The 17,935-nt window shown below is 42.6% G+C and overlaps 1 protein-coding gene across 1 annotated transcript in view; it reads right to left on the bottom strand.

The window, feature by feature from the left end:
* LOC140453953 (dynein axonemal heavy chain 8-like) overlaps positions 1–17,935 on the bottom strand; it is a 1,210,036-nt gene that overhangs the window by 390,676 nt on the left and 801,425 nt on the right. Inside the window, exons 46-47 of the mRNA XM_072548830.1 lie at positions 6,119–6,297; positions 2,779–2,966 (exon numbers count right to left, since the gene is read on the bottom strand). Coding sequence (XP_072404931.1) covers positions 2,779–2,966; positions 6,119–6,297 — 367 coding nt within the window. The remainder of the gene's footprint in view (positions 1–2,778; positions 2,967–6,118; positions 6,298–17,935) is intronic.

The raw sequence follows: 17,935 nt of genomic DNA, 5'->3' as shown, positions 1-17,935 counted from the left end.
AGATTAGGGTGATGCTGGAAAAGCACAGCAGGTTAGGCAGCATCCAAGGAGCAGTAATATCGTATCGGCAAAAGTCCTTCATCAGGAAAGAGGCTGGGAGCCTCAGGGCTGGAGAGATAAATGGAAGGGGGGTGAGCTGCGGAGATGGTAGCTGAGAGTGCAATAGGTGTAGGCTAGATCGGGGTAAAGGTGATAGGTCGGATGGAAGGGTGGAGTGGACAGGTGAGAAGGAAGCTGGACAGGTGGGACAGGTCATGAAGACGGTGCTGAGCTGGAAGGTTGGAACTGGGGTAAGGTGGGGGGGGGGTGGAAATGAGGAAACTGGTGAAGTCCTCATTGATTCCTTGGGGTTGAAGGGTCCCGAGGTAGAAGATGAGGCGTTCTTCCTCCAGGCGTCAGGTGGTAAGGGAGTGGTGATGGAGGAGGCCCAGGACCTGCATGGCCTCGGCACAGTTGGAGAGGGAGTTGAAATGTTCGGCCACAGGGTGTTGGGGTTGATTGGTGCGGGTGTCCTGGAGATGTTCTATGAAGCGCTCTGCGAGTAGGCGTCCTGTCTCCCCAATGTAGAGGAGACCGCATTAGGAGCAACGGATACAATAAGTCACTTGTGTGGAATTGCAGGTGAAACTTTGATGATTGTGGAAGGCTCCTTTGTGACCTTGGATGGAGGTGAGGGGGGAGGCGTAGGCGCAGGTTTTGCAATTCCTGTGATAGCAGGGGAAGGTGCCAGGAGGGGAGGGTGAGTTGTTAGGGGGCATGGACCTGACCAGATAGTCTCGGAGGAAATATATCTCTGGGGACGGAAATATATCTCTGGTGGTGGGGTCCATTTGTATGTAGCGGAAATGGCAGAGGATGATGCTATGTATACTGGTTAGTGGGGTGGAAGATGAGGACCAGAGGGGTTCTGTCTTTGTTGCAGTTGGAGGGATGGGGTTCGAAGGCGGAGGTGAGCGATGTGGATGAGATATGTTGGAGGACATCTTCAATCATGTAGGAGGGGAAATGGTGGTCTTTAAAGAAGGAGGCCATCTGGTGTGTTCTGTGGTGGAACTGGTCGTCCTGGGAGCAGATGTGGCAAAGGCGGAGGAATTGGGAATAAGCGATAGCATTTTTGCAGGACCCAGAGAGGGAGGAGATGTAATCCAGGGGCAGCTGCAAAAAATGCTATCCCTTATTCCCATTGGATCCTATCTACTGCTGTTTTCCTACGTTAGGGTACACTGCCCCACGCTGGGTATTGTTGTGTAAATAGTGAGCTGTAATGTTGCTCTATCCTCTTGTTTTCTAAGCATACATTTCCCCTCTTCCAAATGCTAATCCCCGACACAAATTAGCAATTAATTTAAAACTCCCATTACAGCCCGAATTATGTGATTTGCCAGGACACTGATCACAAAATATTGATTTGATATAAAGCCAACGTATGGTACATAGAAGGCTGGAAAGGTGTAAATTTTAATCATCTCCTCTGTTATCCCATCAGATATATTTTTAACTTATAGTGCCAGCCTCAATTAAATGCATGGCCGCTTTTACACACCAACAGGTCTATACCTTGCTCTGAAGGTTAAAATAGTTCTGTGATCCTATATAAATGATCATGCATCAATTAATGAGATTTCCTCTTCAATCACCTCATTCTCGCATCTTTAATTTGCATGGTTCCTAATTCTACCCAGTCTCTTCAAAGGGTTGGACAAACTTTATTTCACTAAATGTCCTCAATCAGTTGGATATTGGATGGACAAAGCAGGGGACCCATTATACCTTGTCCAAGACTACTTTTAATTTTCTGTGTCATTAACTTCAGTAGAAGTGCCCACTCTAAAGTAGAAAATTGCCTTCAAATGATCTGTTGGAGATAGGAAAACTTGAATTTATACAGTTCCTTTTGTGTTCACAGATTATCTCTAAGAGTTTATTCAGTACTTTTGAAGTGTCATAGTTGTCTTTCATGACGGTGGATTTGCATTCAGCAAACTCCCTCTGACATCAAAATGAAAATGTATTTATAAAGTTAACTGAAGGCAGATATTGATCAGGACACTAGTGATAAGTCTTCTGCCTTTTTTGAAAGAATGCAATAAGATCTTTTAGATCCACCTGAGGGAAATGAGGTCCCTCTTTAATATATTATCAGAAACACCTACTTCCTACAGTATAGCACTCATCTTTTATCGCATTGGAGTGCTTGGATCCTGAAGTGAGACTGTGTAGTGATTGAGTGATACCCTATAGTTTAGTTTGCGTCTTGCCATAGCTGGATTCCAAGAATGTGGATGCTAGAGGAAATATGGAAGTGATTTTGAAGACCATAAAATATTTCTCAGGTGAAAAGACAGATTTAATCATTTTGTTTTCTATGCTGTTGAGAACTAGTTTATTCTCTACCTCCAAGTCTTTTGTTGTGACCAAACTATTTATTGCCATCACCACTCCAACCACCTAAGCTGGTTAGGCAACTCAGAACAAAAAAAAAATTGACTGCTATTATTCTTTCTAGTATAGTGGATGCACCTACTCATCAAAGTCTGCAGTGGCTCAAGAAACCAGCTCACCAAAGGCAAAAAAATGCTGGTCTATTCAAATGAGTTACAAATACGCCATAAGGTTAATTGAAGCAGGTCAGCTGACAGGGTTAGATAAAGACGGGAGGGAGGAGAATTGCTGGAGCATAACCACAAGCACGGACCAATTAGAAATATTTAATTGATCTTCATTCTATGAAAGCTGCACAGTATTTAACTTCTGCATTTCATCTTACTTTGCACTTACCATTGTGATAAAAATGCCAAACTCTGGATTCAGTGATACATTATCTCCATCGGTGAAGATAAAATTTCGTTTCCTTTCTTTCCTTGCCACAAGAACGATATAAATCTGTTGAGCTGCTACTGATAAAACTGGCAGCTCAATTCTATTAAATTCATCAAAGCAGCCCCAGGAACCAGACTGTGCCAAACCTAGTGGGGAAAAAAAACAAAATTATCAAGCAACACAATCTAATATCAATTAAAAAACTCAACCAAGAAAGCTTAATGCCCACTTAACAACCTTTTTAAAAACAGTTGAAATTCCATCTGATCACTTAAGATTATATAGTTGCAATATATTTAAATGATTGAAATAAATCCTTTGAGTACTGGATTATCATTGAGCAGCAGGCAATGAGTTTCAGTCTATTTTCATTTCACTGATTTACAACATATACAGGTGAGGTTAGAAACTGACAACAAAGGAAGACTCCTGAAAAAACACCCATCCCAACCTACTCAGGTGCATTTCAAAGCAAATGAAGCAAGATTGGAGCATTTAAAATCAATGCATGAAACTGTATAGCTTTGGTCCAGATATGACAAAACAAGTTCAAGTCAAGAGATAAGGTGTGTATGAGTCCTCCTTGACATCAAAGCAGCATTTGGCTGAGAACAGCAAAGAATGAGAGCAAAACTAGAGTCAATGGAAATCAAGAGGAAAACTCTGTGTTAGTTAATGTCAAACCTAACACAAAGAAAATGGTTGTGGTTGTTACAGCCCATCATCTCAATTTCAGGACATCACTGCAGTAGGTCCTTCAGGGTTTTGTTCTAAGCCCAACTACCTTCTGTTGCTTCATCAAAGAAGTGGGAATGTGCTGCAGGCTGCATAGGTTGCAATATGACTTGCAGCATCCAAGATCCTGAAACAGTTCAGGTTCAAATACAGAAAAGATTGGATAACACTCACGTTGGTTTGAAAAGTGAAAAGTTATACTTATGGTGGCACAGTGGCTCTGTGGTTAGCACTGCTGCCTCACAGCACCAGGGTCCCAGGTTCACTTCCAGCCTCAGTCTGTGTGGAGTTTGCACATTCTCCCTGTGTCTGTGTGGGTTTCCTCCCACAGTCACAAAGATGTGCAGGTTAGGTGAATTGGCCATGCTAAATTGCCCATAGTATCAGGTACAGTAGTCAGTGGGAAATATGGTCTGGGTGGGTTACTCTTCGGAGGGTTGGTGTAGATTGGTTGTTTCCACACTGAATGGAATCTAACCTCACATGTGCCAAATTATTACTATCTACAATAAGGGATGATGTTATCATATCCCTTCATCATTCAACAGTACTATCATTGAATATTCCAACCAACAGCATTCTGTGGGTACTTTTGATAAAAATTGAAATTGAAACATCTATATAAATTCTATTGAGTGGTTGGGAAATCTTTTGTGATTAACTCAACCTCTCAACTCACCAAAGCCTGCACAAACTCAGTGGCTAATGTTATAACAGCAAATTACTGCAGATTCTGCAATCTGAAACCAAAAGAGAAAATGTTGGAAAATCTCAGCAGGTCTGGCAGCATCTGTAAGGAGAGGAAAGAGCTGATGTTTCGAGCCTAACTGACCTTTTTCCAGCATTTTCTCTTCTGGCTAATGTTATAATGCTGTGACGTGTACCTTTAAAAAGATACATATTAAACTATTGTGAATCAATAGTAGAATGTCATGTTATTGGCCTTGTTATAGGAAGGATGTTATTCAACCAGAGAGGGTTCAGAAAAGATTTACTAGGATATTGCTAGTAATGGAGGGTCTGAGTTAGAAAATAGACTGAGTAGGCTGGGACTTTTTACACTGGAGCATAGGAGGTTCAGGGGTGACTCTCTTGAGATTTATAAAATCATGAAGACCATAGATAAGGTGAATAGCAAAGGTCTTTTTTCTAAGGTGAAGGAGTTCAAAACTAGGGGGTATATTTTTAAAGGGAAAGGAAATAGATTTAAAAAGAATATGAGAGACAACATTTTTGCACAGAGATTTGTTAGTGTATGGAATGAATTTCCAGCAGAAATGGTGAATGCGGGTACAGTTCCAACATTTAAAAGACATTTGGATAAGTACAACAAAAGGAGAATTTGGAGGGATATGGGTCAAATAGGCAAGTGAGACTAGTTTAGGAACATGATTGGCTTGGACGAGTTGGACGGAAGGGTTTGTTTCCATGCTCTGTGATGCTATGACTCTTTAGCACAATGTTGAGAAGGGCTCATCAAGACTAAGACCATTCTGACGATTCTAAATGTAGAAAACTATTTTCACATTTGTTATATTAATTCTCTCACACACTCTCATTGTCCTTGACCTCTTATACTGATCCATTGAAGGAGTAGATTTACAACACTTTAACATCAAACTGAGTTCAATTTTAGATCATTAGCACTGCTCCTATTTTCTTAGCTAGAGACAAAAATATGCAGATGCTGGAATCCAAAGTAGACAAACAAGAGGCTGGAAGAGCATAGCAAGCCAGGCAGCATCAGGAGGTGGAGAAGTCATCATTTTGGGTATAACCCTTCTTCTTGGCCAGCAAGTTTTGGTTCATCTATAATTATCTCTACCACTTCTTTCTGTTTCTTTACTTTTCCCATTACTATCTCTTTTTATCATGCACTACCGTTCCTTTTGTCATCTTATCAATTCTACCCTTTTTCTATCATAAACATTCTCCTTTGTTCTCATCTCTCCTTTCGCCATGGTGAGTATTATCCATAAGATGCAACTCATCAAAACTTCTTCCAAACTCATGATCTCTGCTCTATGTAAGATCTAGAGCAACATATCCATCTGTTCCAATCTATATAATGTAGGTCCAGGTAGAGTGTTGTTCGGTAAGGCAATACACAATTTTGACCCAATAATAGTAAAGGAACAGTGAGATACTTTCAAGTTAGGGTGAGGTATGACTTGGAGAGGAGTACTGCAGAAGTCAGTGTTGAAGCTCCAATGGAATTAAATACAGGACTTATTGGAGCAAGAACAGGAGGTGAAGCCTATGCGAGGGGACATACAGGAGAGGTGGAGCTCTCTGATGATGAGACCTGTGAATCTGAAATACCTCAAGAGAGAGGGTTCACTTTGCACATCAGGCTGTTAGACTTGCTCTCTCTCCACAACACCCTGCCTCTCCAGTCATGCTCAAAATCACATTTGGTCTTCTCTATGCCAAGGAGATTGTAGCATAGCTAACAAATACAGTGTACATTTATTAGTACAGCATAATACAGTTAAGTTTAATACAATCACATGAACTGCTAACTTCATTTTAAAATGACAAATGTGTTTGAATATATAGTTACCTTTGAAGATTCTTCCTAATCCTCTGAAATCCATTTGATCAGAACAATTAAACACAACTACATATTTTCCAAGAGCTTTGCCCATGTCCTTCACAGTCTCCGTTTTGCCTGTACCAGCAGGTCCTGCAGGAGCTGCACCCATATTCATCCACAAAGCCTGAGCTAGAGTGATATAGCACCTGCAATGAGAGCAAAACACAGCATTTACCATTAAATAAAAACAAATGATAATAGCTTTCTGTATGATCAAAATACTTAGTGTTTGTCTTTGCTTTGGCCTACCCAGTGATGCACTCATTCCATGAATGAATGAAAATACTTAAGCCATAATCTTAAAACCTATTACATATACAGAATTGTGTTAGGGACTGGAAAGTAGTCCAAGTAACAGATTTAGAGTGGTGCTGGAAAAGCACAGCAGGTCAGGCAGCGTCCGAGAAGCAGGAAAATCAACGTTTCGGGCAAAAGCCCTTCATCAGGAATATTCTGATGAAGGGCTTTTGCCTGAACCGTCAATTTTCCTGCTCCTCGGATGCTGCCTGACTTGCTGTGTTTTTTCAGCACCACTCTAATCCAGAGTCTGATTTCCAGCATCTGCACTCATTGTTTTTACCAAGTACACTCAAATCAATTAAAGTAACAACATATGTTAGCAAAATCTTAGGTCCATAAACTGAATTAAATGAGACCACAACGTAAACAGGCAAAAGTGAGGACGGCAGATGCTGGAAACCAGAGCCTAGATTAGAGTGGTGCTGGAAAAGCACAGCAGGTCAGGCAGCATCTGAGGAGCAGGAAAATCGCTTTTGCCCGAAATGTCGATTTTCCTGCGCTTTGGATGCTGCCTGACCTGCTGTGCTTTTCTAGCAGCACTCTAATCTAGACACAACGTAAACAGGAACACTTGAATTGTGCCAGAATTGTGAAGTTGAATCCAGTGATGCTAGAATTATGCCTTTTCAAACAGGCCAATAAAATTCAACCTTACAGCCCTGGAAATGGCTGACTTCCCTCAAAGTTGACACATTGCAGGATGAAATGTATCTTTAACTAAAGACTTTGCTCCTTCAAGCATCAGGGCAGCAACAGAAGAATGTGTAATTTCACAAGAGAGTGGTAGATTTCAGATCCAAATAAGTGACCATGCTCAAGCATTTCAGACATCAGAGAAAAGCAAAATATCATGCCAGAGAATGTAGGAATTTGTTGAAACCATAATGTATAAAATGGGATCAAACTATTCTGATTAGCAAGGTTAGATCTCATGGAATAAAGGGAGAACTAGCCATTTGGATACAGAACTGGCTCAAATGTAGAAGACAGAGGGTGGTTATGGAGGGTTGGTTTTCAGACTGGAGGCTTGTGACCAGTGGAGTGCCACAAGGATCGGTGCTGGGTCCTCTGCTTTTTGTCATTTATGCGAGCATAAGAGGTACAGTTAGTAAGTTTGCAGATAACACCAAAATTGGAGGTGTAGTGGACAACGAAGAGGGTTACCTCAGATTACAACAGGATCTGGGCCAGATGGGCCAATGGGCTGAGAAGTGGCAGATGGAGTTTAATTCAGATAAATGTGAGGTGCTGCATTTTGGGAAAGCAAATCTTAGCAGGACTTATACACTTAATGGTAAGGTCCTAGGGAGTGTTGCTGAACAAAGAGACCTTGGAGAGCAGGTTCCTTGAAAGTGGAGTCATAGGTAGATAGGATAGTGAAGATGGTGTTTGGTATGCTATCCTTTATTGGTCAGAGTATTGAGTACAGGAGTTGGGAGGTCATGTTGCGGCTGTACAGGACATTGGTTAGGCCACTGTTGGAATATTGCGTGCAATTCTGGTCTCGTTCCTATCGGAAAGATGTTGTGAAACTTGAAAAGGTTCAGAAAAAATGTACAAGGATATTGCCAGGGTTGGAGGATTTGAGCTACAGGGAGAGGCTGAACAGGCTGGGGCTGTTTTCCCTGGAGCGTCAGAGGCTGAGGGGTGACCTTATAGAGGTTTATAAAATTATGAGGGGCATGGATAGGGTAAATAGGCAAAGTCTTTTCCCTGGGATCAGGTAGTCCAGAACTAGAGGGCATAGGTTTAGGGTGAGAGGGGAAAGATATAAAAGAGACCTAAGGGGCAGCTTTTTCACGTGTATGGAATGAGCTGCCAGAGGAAGTGGTGGAGGCTGGTAGAATTGCAACATTTAAGAGGCATTTGAATGGGTATATGAATAGGAAGGTTTTGGAGGGATATGGGCTGGGTGCTGCATGTGGGACTAGTTTGGTTTGAGATATCTGGTCGGCATGGATGGGTTGGACCGAAGGGACTGTTTCCATGCTTTACATCTCAATGACACTATTCCTGTTCCCAAGTATAATTTTAAACTAAAGAGAAATTTGAATGGTTCCAAGGCACCTTACCTATCAGGTCATTTTTTCACTACTCATGCCCTAACGATCCCTTGTAACAATGGAGCTACACTTCAAGCTACATGCAGTACTGTATTTCAACAGTTGCTTTTGATTAACAGAGCAGAGAGAGAAGGAGAAATGAAACAAAGCTGGAACTCTCTCTCGCTCTGCTTATTTTGTTCATCATCTCGTAAATCGTGCCCAGTGAAAAAGCAAACTGAGAAAACAATCATCTGCCAAGAATTCAAAGATATCTGCTGAGTCTCCAACAGCTGAAGATACAACTCAACCAAGAAACAACTCATATCGCAGTTTAAAAATCTCACACCTCAAGGATTCTAAAGACTATTCAAATGAATAGTCTTTATTTTTCATGTTTGTTGAGACACTCTCTCTTTTATATTAATTGTCCATACTTCTGTATCTGTTTGAGGTTGGGTTTTTATTATTTTTTCATGGTTAGTCGGTAATAAAATTTCTCTTTCTTTTCTCACAACAAAATCTTGGTAATTAGTTCCTTCATTTTCGAGTGACCGAAGCTTTAATTAAAGTGCGATAGCTGCAAGCTGAAAAGAAATGTTAAAAATGTTGCAATCAACCAAGAAGGGGTTAAAATAAGGGCAGTCAAGTCCTCTTCCTCTCCTGCCTGTATCATAGCCTTTAGGGAACTGTCAGATGTGCACAAAGCCTAAAAAAGGGCATGGCTTTTTAAAACAAAAACTGTAGATCCAAACAATTAAACATATTTTTGCATCCCTTCAAGAACATTTGTCTACTCCATTAATTTGTGGTAGCAACGCTGTGAGTTAAACCCATGTGTAAATTACATATAAACAAAGACAAAGGAAAAAATGTAGAGATGGTGCAAATACCTTTCATAGTTCATCAGCATTTAACTAAGTGAGGGACCAAGAATCCTTAATCAAATGAAGTCAAGAGGGTCAGGGGATAACCATCCAGTGACGGAGATCATATGTAACCCAAAGAATTTGAATGTTAGTGACCAAACATCTGAGCCTCAATACATCTGAACCTGAAAGGCAAAGCATTGGGTGTGATGTCAGAGTTCAAAAAGTAATGTTGGAAAAGAAGTTTGGCTGCTTTTGATCTAGCTTTAGAGACTGAGTGAACAGTAACAGAAGGGAGACAAGGTGTAAAGTCCTCATTTCTGTTGTTTGTAGTTTGTTAAGCATAGACAGAAACCGAATATGAGAGATAAGTCTGTTCTGGTGAGTAATGGGTAAGGTTGAGTAATTGGTTCCAAGTTTATTGTCCGCAGATAGTAAGAATCACAATGGCAGAGGACACAGCCCCCCATGTGAAGTGCTCCTCCTGCAATATGTAGGAAATCAGGGACACTTCCAGTGTCTATGGTGACCACAAATGCAGGAAGTGTGTTCAGCTACAACTCCTCAATGACTGCATGGAGTGGCTGGAACTGTGGATGGAATGACTATGGAGTATCCATGAGATTGAGAATATCATGGATAGCATGTTTGGCAATCTGGTCACATCATCAGTAAGGGATGGACAGGCAGAAAAGCATTAATTGACCACCATGAAGGCTAGTAGGCATGGGCCAGCTGTGCAGATGTAACCTATGGCTATGATCCAGACCAGACAGATAGACCACACAGGATTCTGTTGTAAGGGATGGCCTCACAGTGAAAAGCAGCAACACCCAAGCTTGTGGCACCACAGTGGGCTCTGCTGTTCACCAAGGGAGGAAAACGACTGGGAGACCTTTAATGATAGGGACTCAATGGTACAGGGAACTGACAGGCGGACCTGTGCCGGGGCAGGGATATCTCATTATGGCTGCAGGGCATTCTGAAGATGGACAGTGAATAGCCAGCAGCTGTGGTAAATATCAATATCAATGATTTGGGTAAAAAAAAAGAAATCCTACAGCAAGAATTGAGAGAGGTAGGTAGTAGATTAAAAAGGAAGACTAATAAGGTTGTAAAGATTACTTCCAGTGCCATGGACTAGTGAGTATAGGAACAGCCATAGAGGGCACAAGAGTGTGTGGCTAAAGGGATGGTGAAGGAGGGAGGGCTTTAGATCTTTAGTTTTTTGGGACAATCTCTGGGGTATGTGGAACCTGTACAAGCTGTCCCAGAATCAGAATGGACCCAATATCTTTGCTGGGAGATTTGCTTGTGATATTGGGGAGGTTTGAATCTAATTTGACAGAGGGGTAAGGGTACAGAATAGATATGAAGTTGGGAGCAAGTTCCAAATGTATATAGAAGGAATGTTTGGACAATTCAGTAGGTAGCGAAGATATGGGCAAGATAAAGTGCCTGGGAGGTCTAGAAAGCTATTTATTTTCATGCAAGGAACTTGACTGGTAAGGCAGATGAACTTAGGGCATTGATCTGCACACTTTGAGGGGAGGCCATATTGGATTTGGTACTCGGTAATGAACCGGGACAAGTGATGGGCTTGTTAGTGGGTGAACATTTTGGTGATGGTGACCACAATTCTGTGACTTTCACCTTGGTTATGGAGAGAGATAGGTGCGCACAACAAGGTAGATTTTACAATTGGGGGAAGGGAAATTACGATGCTGTAAGACAGGATTTGAGGAGCATAAGTTGGGAGCATAGGCTGTCAGGGAAGGATGTGGTGGAAATGTGGGACTTTTTCAAGGAGCAGATACGACATATCCTTGATATGTATGTACCTATCAGGCAGGAAAGAAATGGTCGTGTGAGGGAGCCTTGGTTGACGAGGGAGGTTGAATGTCTAGTAAAGAGGAAGAAGGAGGCTTACATAAGGTTGAGGAAACAGGGTTCAGACAGAGCAGTGGAGGGATACAGGATAGCCAGAAGGGACCTGAAGAAAGGGATTAGGAGAGCTAAGAGAGGGCATGAAAAATCCTTGGCGGATAGGATCAAGGATAACCCCAAGGCATTTTATGCGTATGTGAGAAACCTGAGAATGACGAGAACAAGGTAGGTCCGATCAAGGACAGTAGTGGGAGATTGTGTATTGAGTCGGAAGAGATAGGAGAGGTCTTGAACAAGTACTTCTCTTCAGTATTTACGAACGAGAGGGACCGTATTGTTGAAGAGGAGAGGGTGAAATGGACTGGTAAGCTAGAAGAGATACTTGTTAGGAAGGAAGATGTGTTGGACATTTTGAACAACTTGAGGATAGACAAGTCCCCCGGGCCTGACGGGATATATCCTAGGATTATGTGGGAAGCAAGAGAGGAAATTGCAGAACCGTTGGCAATGATCTTTTCGTCTTCACTGTCAATGGGGGTGGTACCAGGGGACTGGAGAGTGGCAAATGTTGTGCCCCTGTTCAAAAAAGGGAATAGGGATAACCCCGGGAATTACAGGCCAGTTAGTCTTACTTCGGTGGTAGGCAAATTAATGGAAAGGGTACTGAGGGATAGGATTTATGAGTATCTGGAAAGACACTGCTTGATTAGGGACAGCCAGCACGAATTTGTGAAGGGTAGGTCTTGCCTTACAAGTCTTATTGAATTCTTCGAGGAGGTGACCAAGCATGTGGATGAGGGTAGAGCAGTGGATGTAGTGTACATGGATTTTAGTAAGGCATTTGATAAGGTTCCCCATGGTAGGCTTATGCGGAAAGTCAGGAGGCATGGGATAGAGGGAAATTTGGCCAATTGGATAGAAAACTGGCTAACCGGTCGAAGTCAGAGAGTGGTGGTAGATGGTAAATATTCAGCCTGGAGCCCAGTTACAAGTGGAGTTCTGCAGGGATCAGTTCTGGGTCCTCTGCTGTTTGTAATTTTTATTAATGACTTGGATGAGGGTGTCGAAGGGTGGGTCAGTAAATTTGCAGATGATACGAAGATAGGTGGAGTTATGGACAGTGCGGAGGGCATTTGTCGTTTGCAATGGGACTTAGATATGATGCAGAGCTGGGCTGAGGAGTGGCAGATGGAGTTCAACCCTGCCAAGTGTGAGGTTGTCCATTTTGGAAGAACAAATAAGAATGCGGAATACAGGGTTAATGGTAGGGTTCTTAGTCAGGTGGAGGAACAGAGGGATCTTGGGGTCTATGTACATAGATCTTTAAAAGTTGCCACTCAAGTGGATAGAGTTTGTAAGAAGGCCTATGGAGTATTATCGTTCATTAGCAGAGGGATTGAATTCAAGAGTCGTGAAGTGATGTTGCAGCTGTACAGGACTTTGGTTAGGCCACACCTGGAGTACTGTGTACAGTTCTGGTCTCCAAATTTGAGGAAAGACATTCTGGCTATTGAGGGAGTGCAGCGTAGGTTCACGAGGTCAGTTCCTGGAATGGCAGGATTGCCTTACATGGAAAGACTGAAGCGACTGGGCTTGTATACCCTTGAGTTTAGAAGACTGAGAGGGGATCTGATTGAAACGTATAGGATTATGAAAGGATTGGACACTCTGGCAGGAGGAAACATATTTCCGCTGATGGGGGAGTGCCGAACCAGAGGACACAACTTAAAAATACGGGGTAGACCATTTAGGACAGAGATGAGGAGAAACTACTTCACCCAGAGAGTGGTGGCTGTGTGGAATGCTCTGCCCCAGAGGGCAGTGGAGGCCCAGTCTCTGGATTCATTTAAGAAAGAATTGGATAGAGCTCTTAAAGATAGTGGAGTCAAGGGTTATGGAGATAAGGCTGGAACAGGATACTGATTGGGAATGATCAGCCATGATCATATTGAATGGCGGTGCAGGCTCGAAGGGCTGAATGGCCTACTCCTGCATCTATTGTCTATTGTCTATTGTCTAATAGGTCGCACGAGGATAGGTTGAGAGTTCTTGGCCTTTTCTCGTTGAAATGGCGAAGGATGAGGGGTGACTTGATAGAGGTTTATAAGATGATCAGGGGAATAGATAGAGTAGACAGTCAGAAACTTTTTCCCCGGGTACAACAGAGTGTTACAAGGGGACATAAATTTAAGGTGAAGGGTGGAAGGTATAGGGGAGATGTCAGGGGTGGGTTCTTTACCCAGAGAGTGGTGGGGGCATGGAATGCGCTGCCCGTGGGAGTGGTAGAGTCAGAATCATTGGCGACCTTTAAGTGGCATTTGGATAGGTACATGGATGGGTGCTTAATCTAGGATAGAAGTTCGGCACAACATTGTGGGCCGAAGGGCCTGTTCTGTGCTGTATTGTTCTATGTTCTATGTTCTATGTTCTATGTTCTACTTTGGAATGTTATATTGTTGCAATTACTGAGACACGGTTGAAGGAAGGATATGACCAGAAGTTCAACATTCTAGGGTCTAGAAGTTTAAAGTGGGATGGAGACAATGTAAGAGATGCGGGGGCATTGCATTATTCATAAAGGAAACTATTACTGCAGTTAATGAGGTGTCCTAGAAAGCTCTTTAAATGAGGCCATCTGTGCAGAACTTGGAATAAAAGAACAGGTAAATACCTTGCTGGGATTATACTACAGGTCCCCCACCAATCAGAGGGAAGTAGTGTTGCAGATATGTCAGCAAAATGCAGAAGAGTGTGAGAGAAACGCAGTTATAATTGTAAAGGAATTGAATGTTGAAGATCAAATGGGGTGGAATTTTTAAAAAGCATTTAGTAGATAGTCCTACTAGAAATGGGGTAGTGCTAGACCTAATCCTATGGAATAAAGCCAGTTAAGTGATTGAAGTTTCAGTGGGTGAACATTTTGGGGATAGCGACCATAAGATTGTAGGTTTTAAAGTTATATGGATAGGGACAAGGATGGTGCAGAAGTTAAGTGTCTAAATTGGGGAAGGCTAATTTCATTTCATTCGACAGGATCTGGTAAACATAGACTGGGAACAGTTACCTGCAAGTAAGTCTACATTTGGAAAATGAGAATCTTTTAAAAATAACATAGTGAGAACTTAGGGCCAGTGTGTTCCTCAAAGAGTGAAGAGCAAGGGCAGCAAATCCAGGAAACTCTGGGTTGTCAAAGGATATTGAGAGTTTAATCGAGAAAAAGAAGGAAACATATGTCAGGTACAACATATTAAATATAGTGAGGAGCTTCAAAAGTATACAGCCTGTAGGAGATTGCATAAAAAAGGAAATTAGGAGGGCAAAAGCCACAAAATATCTTTGGTAAATAGGTAAGTAGGCCTTTTATGTGTTTGTCAAGAGTAAGAGGATTACCAGAGAAAGAATGGTACCAATTAGAGACCAAAGGGGCAAGTGTATATGGGTGTGGCCTCAAATAAATGTTTTTCATCTGCATTCCCAGAGGAGAAAGACATTGCAGCCAGCAATTTCTGTTGGAGATGGTGAGGTTCTGGAACATTTAAGATCAACAAGGAGGAGGTATTAGATGTTTTAGTGGGTATACAGGTGCGTAAACATCCAGGCATGTAAAAAACATGCTCCTTAGTTTTGAACTTCCCCATCTTAGGGAAAAGACCTTTGCTATTCACCTTATCTATGCCCTTAATGATTTTACAATCCTCTGTAACATAACCTCCTTCATTCCAGTGAAACAAGTCCTAGCCTACCTAGTTTATTTTGTATCCTCAGTCTGTGACCCCTGGTTCTGGATTTCCCTGCCACCGGAAACATCCTTCCTGAACCTACTCTGACTAGTTTTGTCAGAAATTTATAGGTTTCTATGAGATTGGCCTCATTCTGAACTTCAGCGAATATAATCCAAACAGATTTCAACTTCTCCTCCTATGTTAGTCTGGCCATCTCAGGAATCAGTCTGGTAAATACTCATTTCACCACTTCCTCAATAGTAAGACCATCCTTCCTCAGGTAAGGAGACCAAAACTTTAAACAATACTCCAGCTGCGATCTCACCAAGGCTCTGTATACTTGTAGAAAGACATCCCTGCTCTTGCACTCAAATCCTATTGCAATGAAGCCATTCTTTACCACCTGCTGCACCCACATGCTTACCTTCAGTGATTGGTGTACAAGGATGCCCAGGTCTTGTTCCACACTCCCCTCACTCAATTTATAGCCATTCAGATAATAACGTGCCTTCGTGTTTGTACAATCAAAGTGGATACCTCACATTATTTTTCTGGGACTGCTTTGAATCATTGAACTGGACTATACTCAAAATTCAGTAAACAGCCTAAATGAATACACCACTACTGACATGGCCTTCATTAGCAAGTGCATGGAAGACTGTGTGCTTAAGAAGTCAATCCCTGTGTTCCCCAACTGGAAAATCTGGATGAATATGTGTCTGGGGCTGAAGGGGCAGCACAGTGACTCAGTGGTTAGTACTGTTGCCATACAGCACTGAGGAACTGGGTTTGATTCCCGCCTCAGGTGACTGTCTGTGTGGAGTTTACGTGTTCTCCCTGTGTCCACATGGATTTCCTCCAAGTGCCGCACTTTCCTCCCACACTCCAAAGTTGTGCAGGCTGGATGGAATAGCCATGGGAAATGTTGGGATACAGGGATGGGTTGGGTCTGGATGGGATGCTCTTTAGAGGGTTGATGTGGACTTGATGGTCTGAATGGCCTGCTTCCAGGCTGTAGGGATTCTGTGAAATCTAGGATTTATGTCAGGAACTGGGAAATCCACTGCCTACTGAAGACCAGGTGTGTGACATTCAAGTCAGATGATCCAGAACTTTTCAGGAAATCCAGATATGACATCTACAAAGTCTTCAGAGATGCCAAGAGGCAGTACCAGACTAAGTTAGAGGCCCAAATGAACCATCTGCCATCTGTGGCAAGATGATACATCATAACTGGATAGAAAATGAAGCTGAGTAAGATAGTGAACAAAGACACATCTGTCTCTGATGCGCTCAATGATGTCTCTGCTTGGTTCGAGCAGAATACCAGTAGCGCAGTGTCACCTGTTCTCTTTGTCATCACGGCAGGCATCAGATTAGCCTTCCTGAAAGTCAATCCGAGAGCGACAGACTTAGATGGAATTCTTGGCTATGCACTTAGATCCTGGGTGAACCAGCTGGCAAGGTACTTACTGACGTCTTTAAACTATACTTGCTACAATCCGAAGTCCCCACCTGCTTCAAGAAGACCACCACTATCCCAGTACTAAAGAAAGCACATGCAATGTGCCTTAATGACTACCGCTCAGTGGCTCTGACCTCCATAATCATGAACTGTTTCAAGAGGCTGGTCACAGCCACATCAACTCTAGCCTCCCAGTCTGCCTCCATCCTCTGCAATTTGCCTACCAGCAAGACAGATTCATTTCCCGAGACATGCACTCATCACTGGAAGGTGCCTAGTCATTGCCTACAGGTCTGCCTTCAACATCATAATTCCCAGATTAATCTCAAAATTCTAAGATCTAGGGTTTACCTTCTGCAACGAGATCCTCAGCTTCCTGACCCACAGACTGCAAACAATGAAAATAGACAACAGCACTTTCTCCATAATCAGCTTCAACATTGGTATCCCGCAAGGATGTGTTCTCAGCTCCCTAGTGAATTCCCTGTACACTCACGACTGTGTTGCCAAATTCCATACAAATGCCATCTACAAGTCTGCAGACGAAATGGCTGCACAGTGGCTCAATAGATCGTACAGCTGCCTCACAACACCAGGGACCAAGGTTTGATTTCAGCCTCAGGAGACTGTCTGTGTGGAGTTTGCACATTCTCCCCGTGTTTGCGTGGGTTTCCTCTGGATGCTTCGGTTTCTTCCCACAGTCCAACAATGTGCAAGTTAGGCGAATTGGCAACACTAAATTGCCCATAGTGTTCAGAGATGTATAGGTTAGATGCAATAGTCAGGGGAAATGTAGAGTAATAGGGTACGGTAATGGGTCTGGTTGAGATAGTCTTCAGAGGGTCAGTATGGACTTGTTGGGGCAAATGGCCTGTTTCTACACTGTAGGGATTCTATGACACCACCGTGGTAGGAAGGATATCAAACAATAATGAGTGAGAATACAGGAAGGAGGTAGAGGACTTAGTGATGTGCTGTCATGATAACAATCTCTCTCTCCATGTCAGCAAAACAAAAGAACTGATCATTGACTTTAGGAAGAATGGAAGATAACACCCCCTCCCCCCAAATTTTTATGAGTAATGAAACTGACAATCTATCCTGGACCTCACATGTAGGTACGATGTTCAAAGCAACACAATAATGCCTCTTCTTCCTCAGGCAGCTGAAGAACATTTATTGTGACTCTCAAGCCCCTCACCAACCCGCACTATAGAAAGCATATTATCTGGATGCATATTGGTTTGGCTTGGTAACTGCTGTGCACCTGACCAATGAGCCGCCAAAGGAAGTGGTGGAAGCTGGTACAATTACAACATTTAAAAAACGTCTGGATGGGTACATGAATAGTCAAGGTTTAGAGGGATATGGGCCACGTGCTGGCAAATGGGACCAAATTTATTTAGGACATCTGGTCGACATGGACGAGTTGGACATCTCTATGACTCTATGACCGCATGAAACTACGGAAAGTTGAATGCACAGTCCAGACCACCACC

The sequence above is a fragment of the Chiloscyllium punctatum genome, chromosome 3 (assembly GCF_047496795.1).
Source record: "Chiloscyllium punctatum isolate Juve2018m chromosome 3, sChiPun1.3, whole genome shotgun sequence".
NCBI classification, from domain to species: domain Eukaryota; kingdom Metazoa; phylum Chordata; class Chondrichthyes; order Orectolobiformes; family Hemiscylliidae; genus Chiloscyllium; species Chiloscyllium punctatum.
Note: the sequence above shows the minus strand (reverse complement) of the source record. Positions and strands in the feature narration are given on the sequence as shown.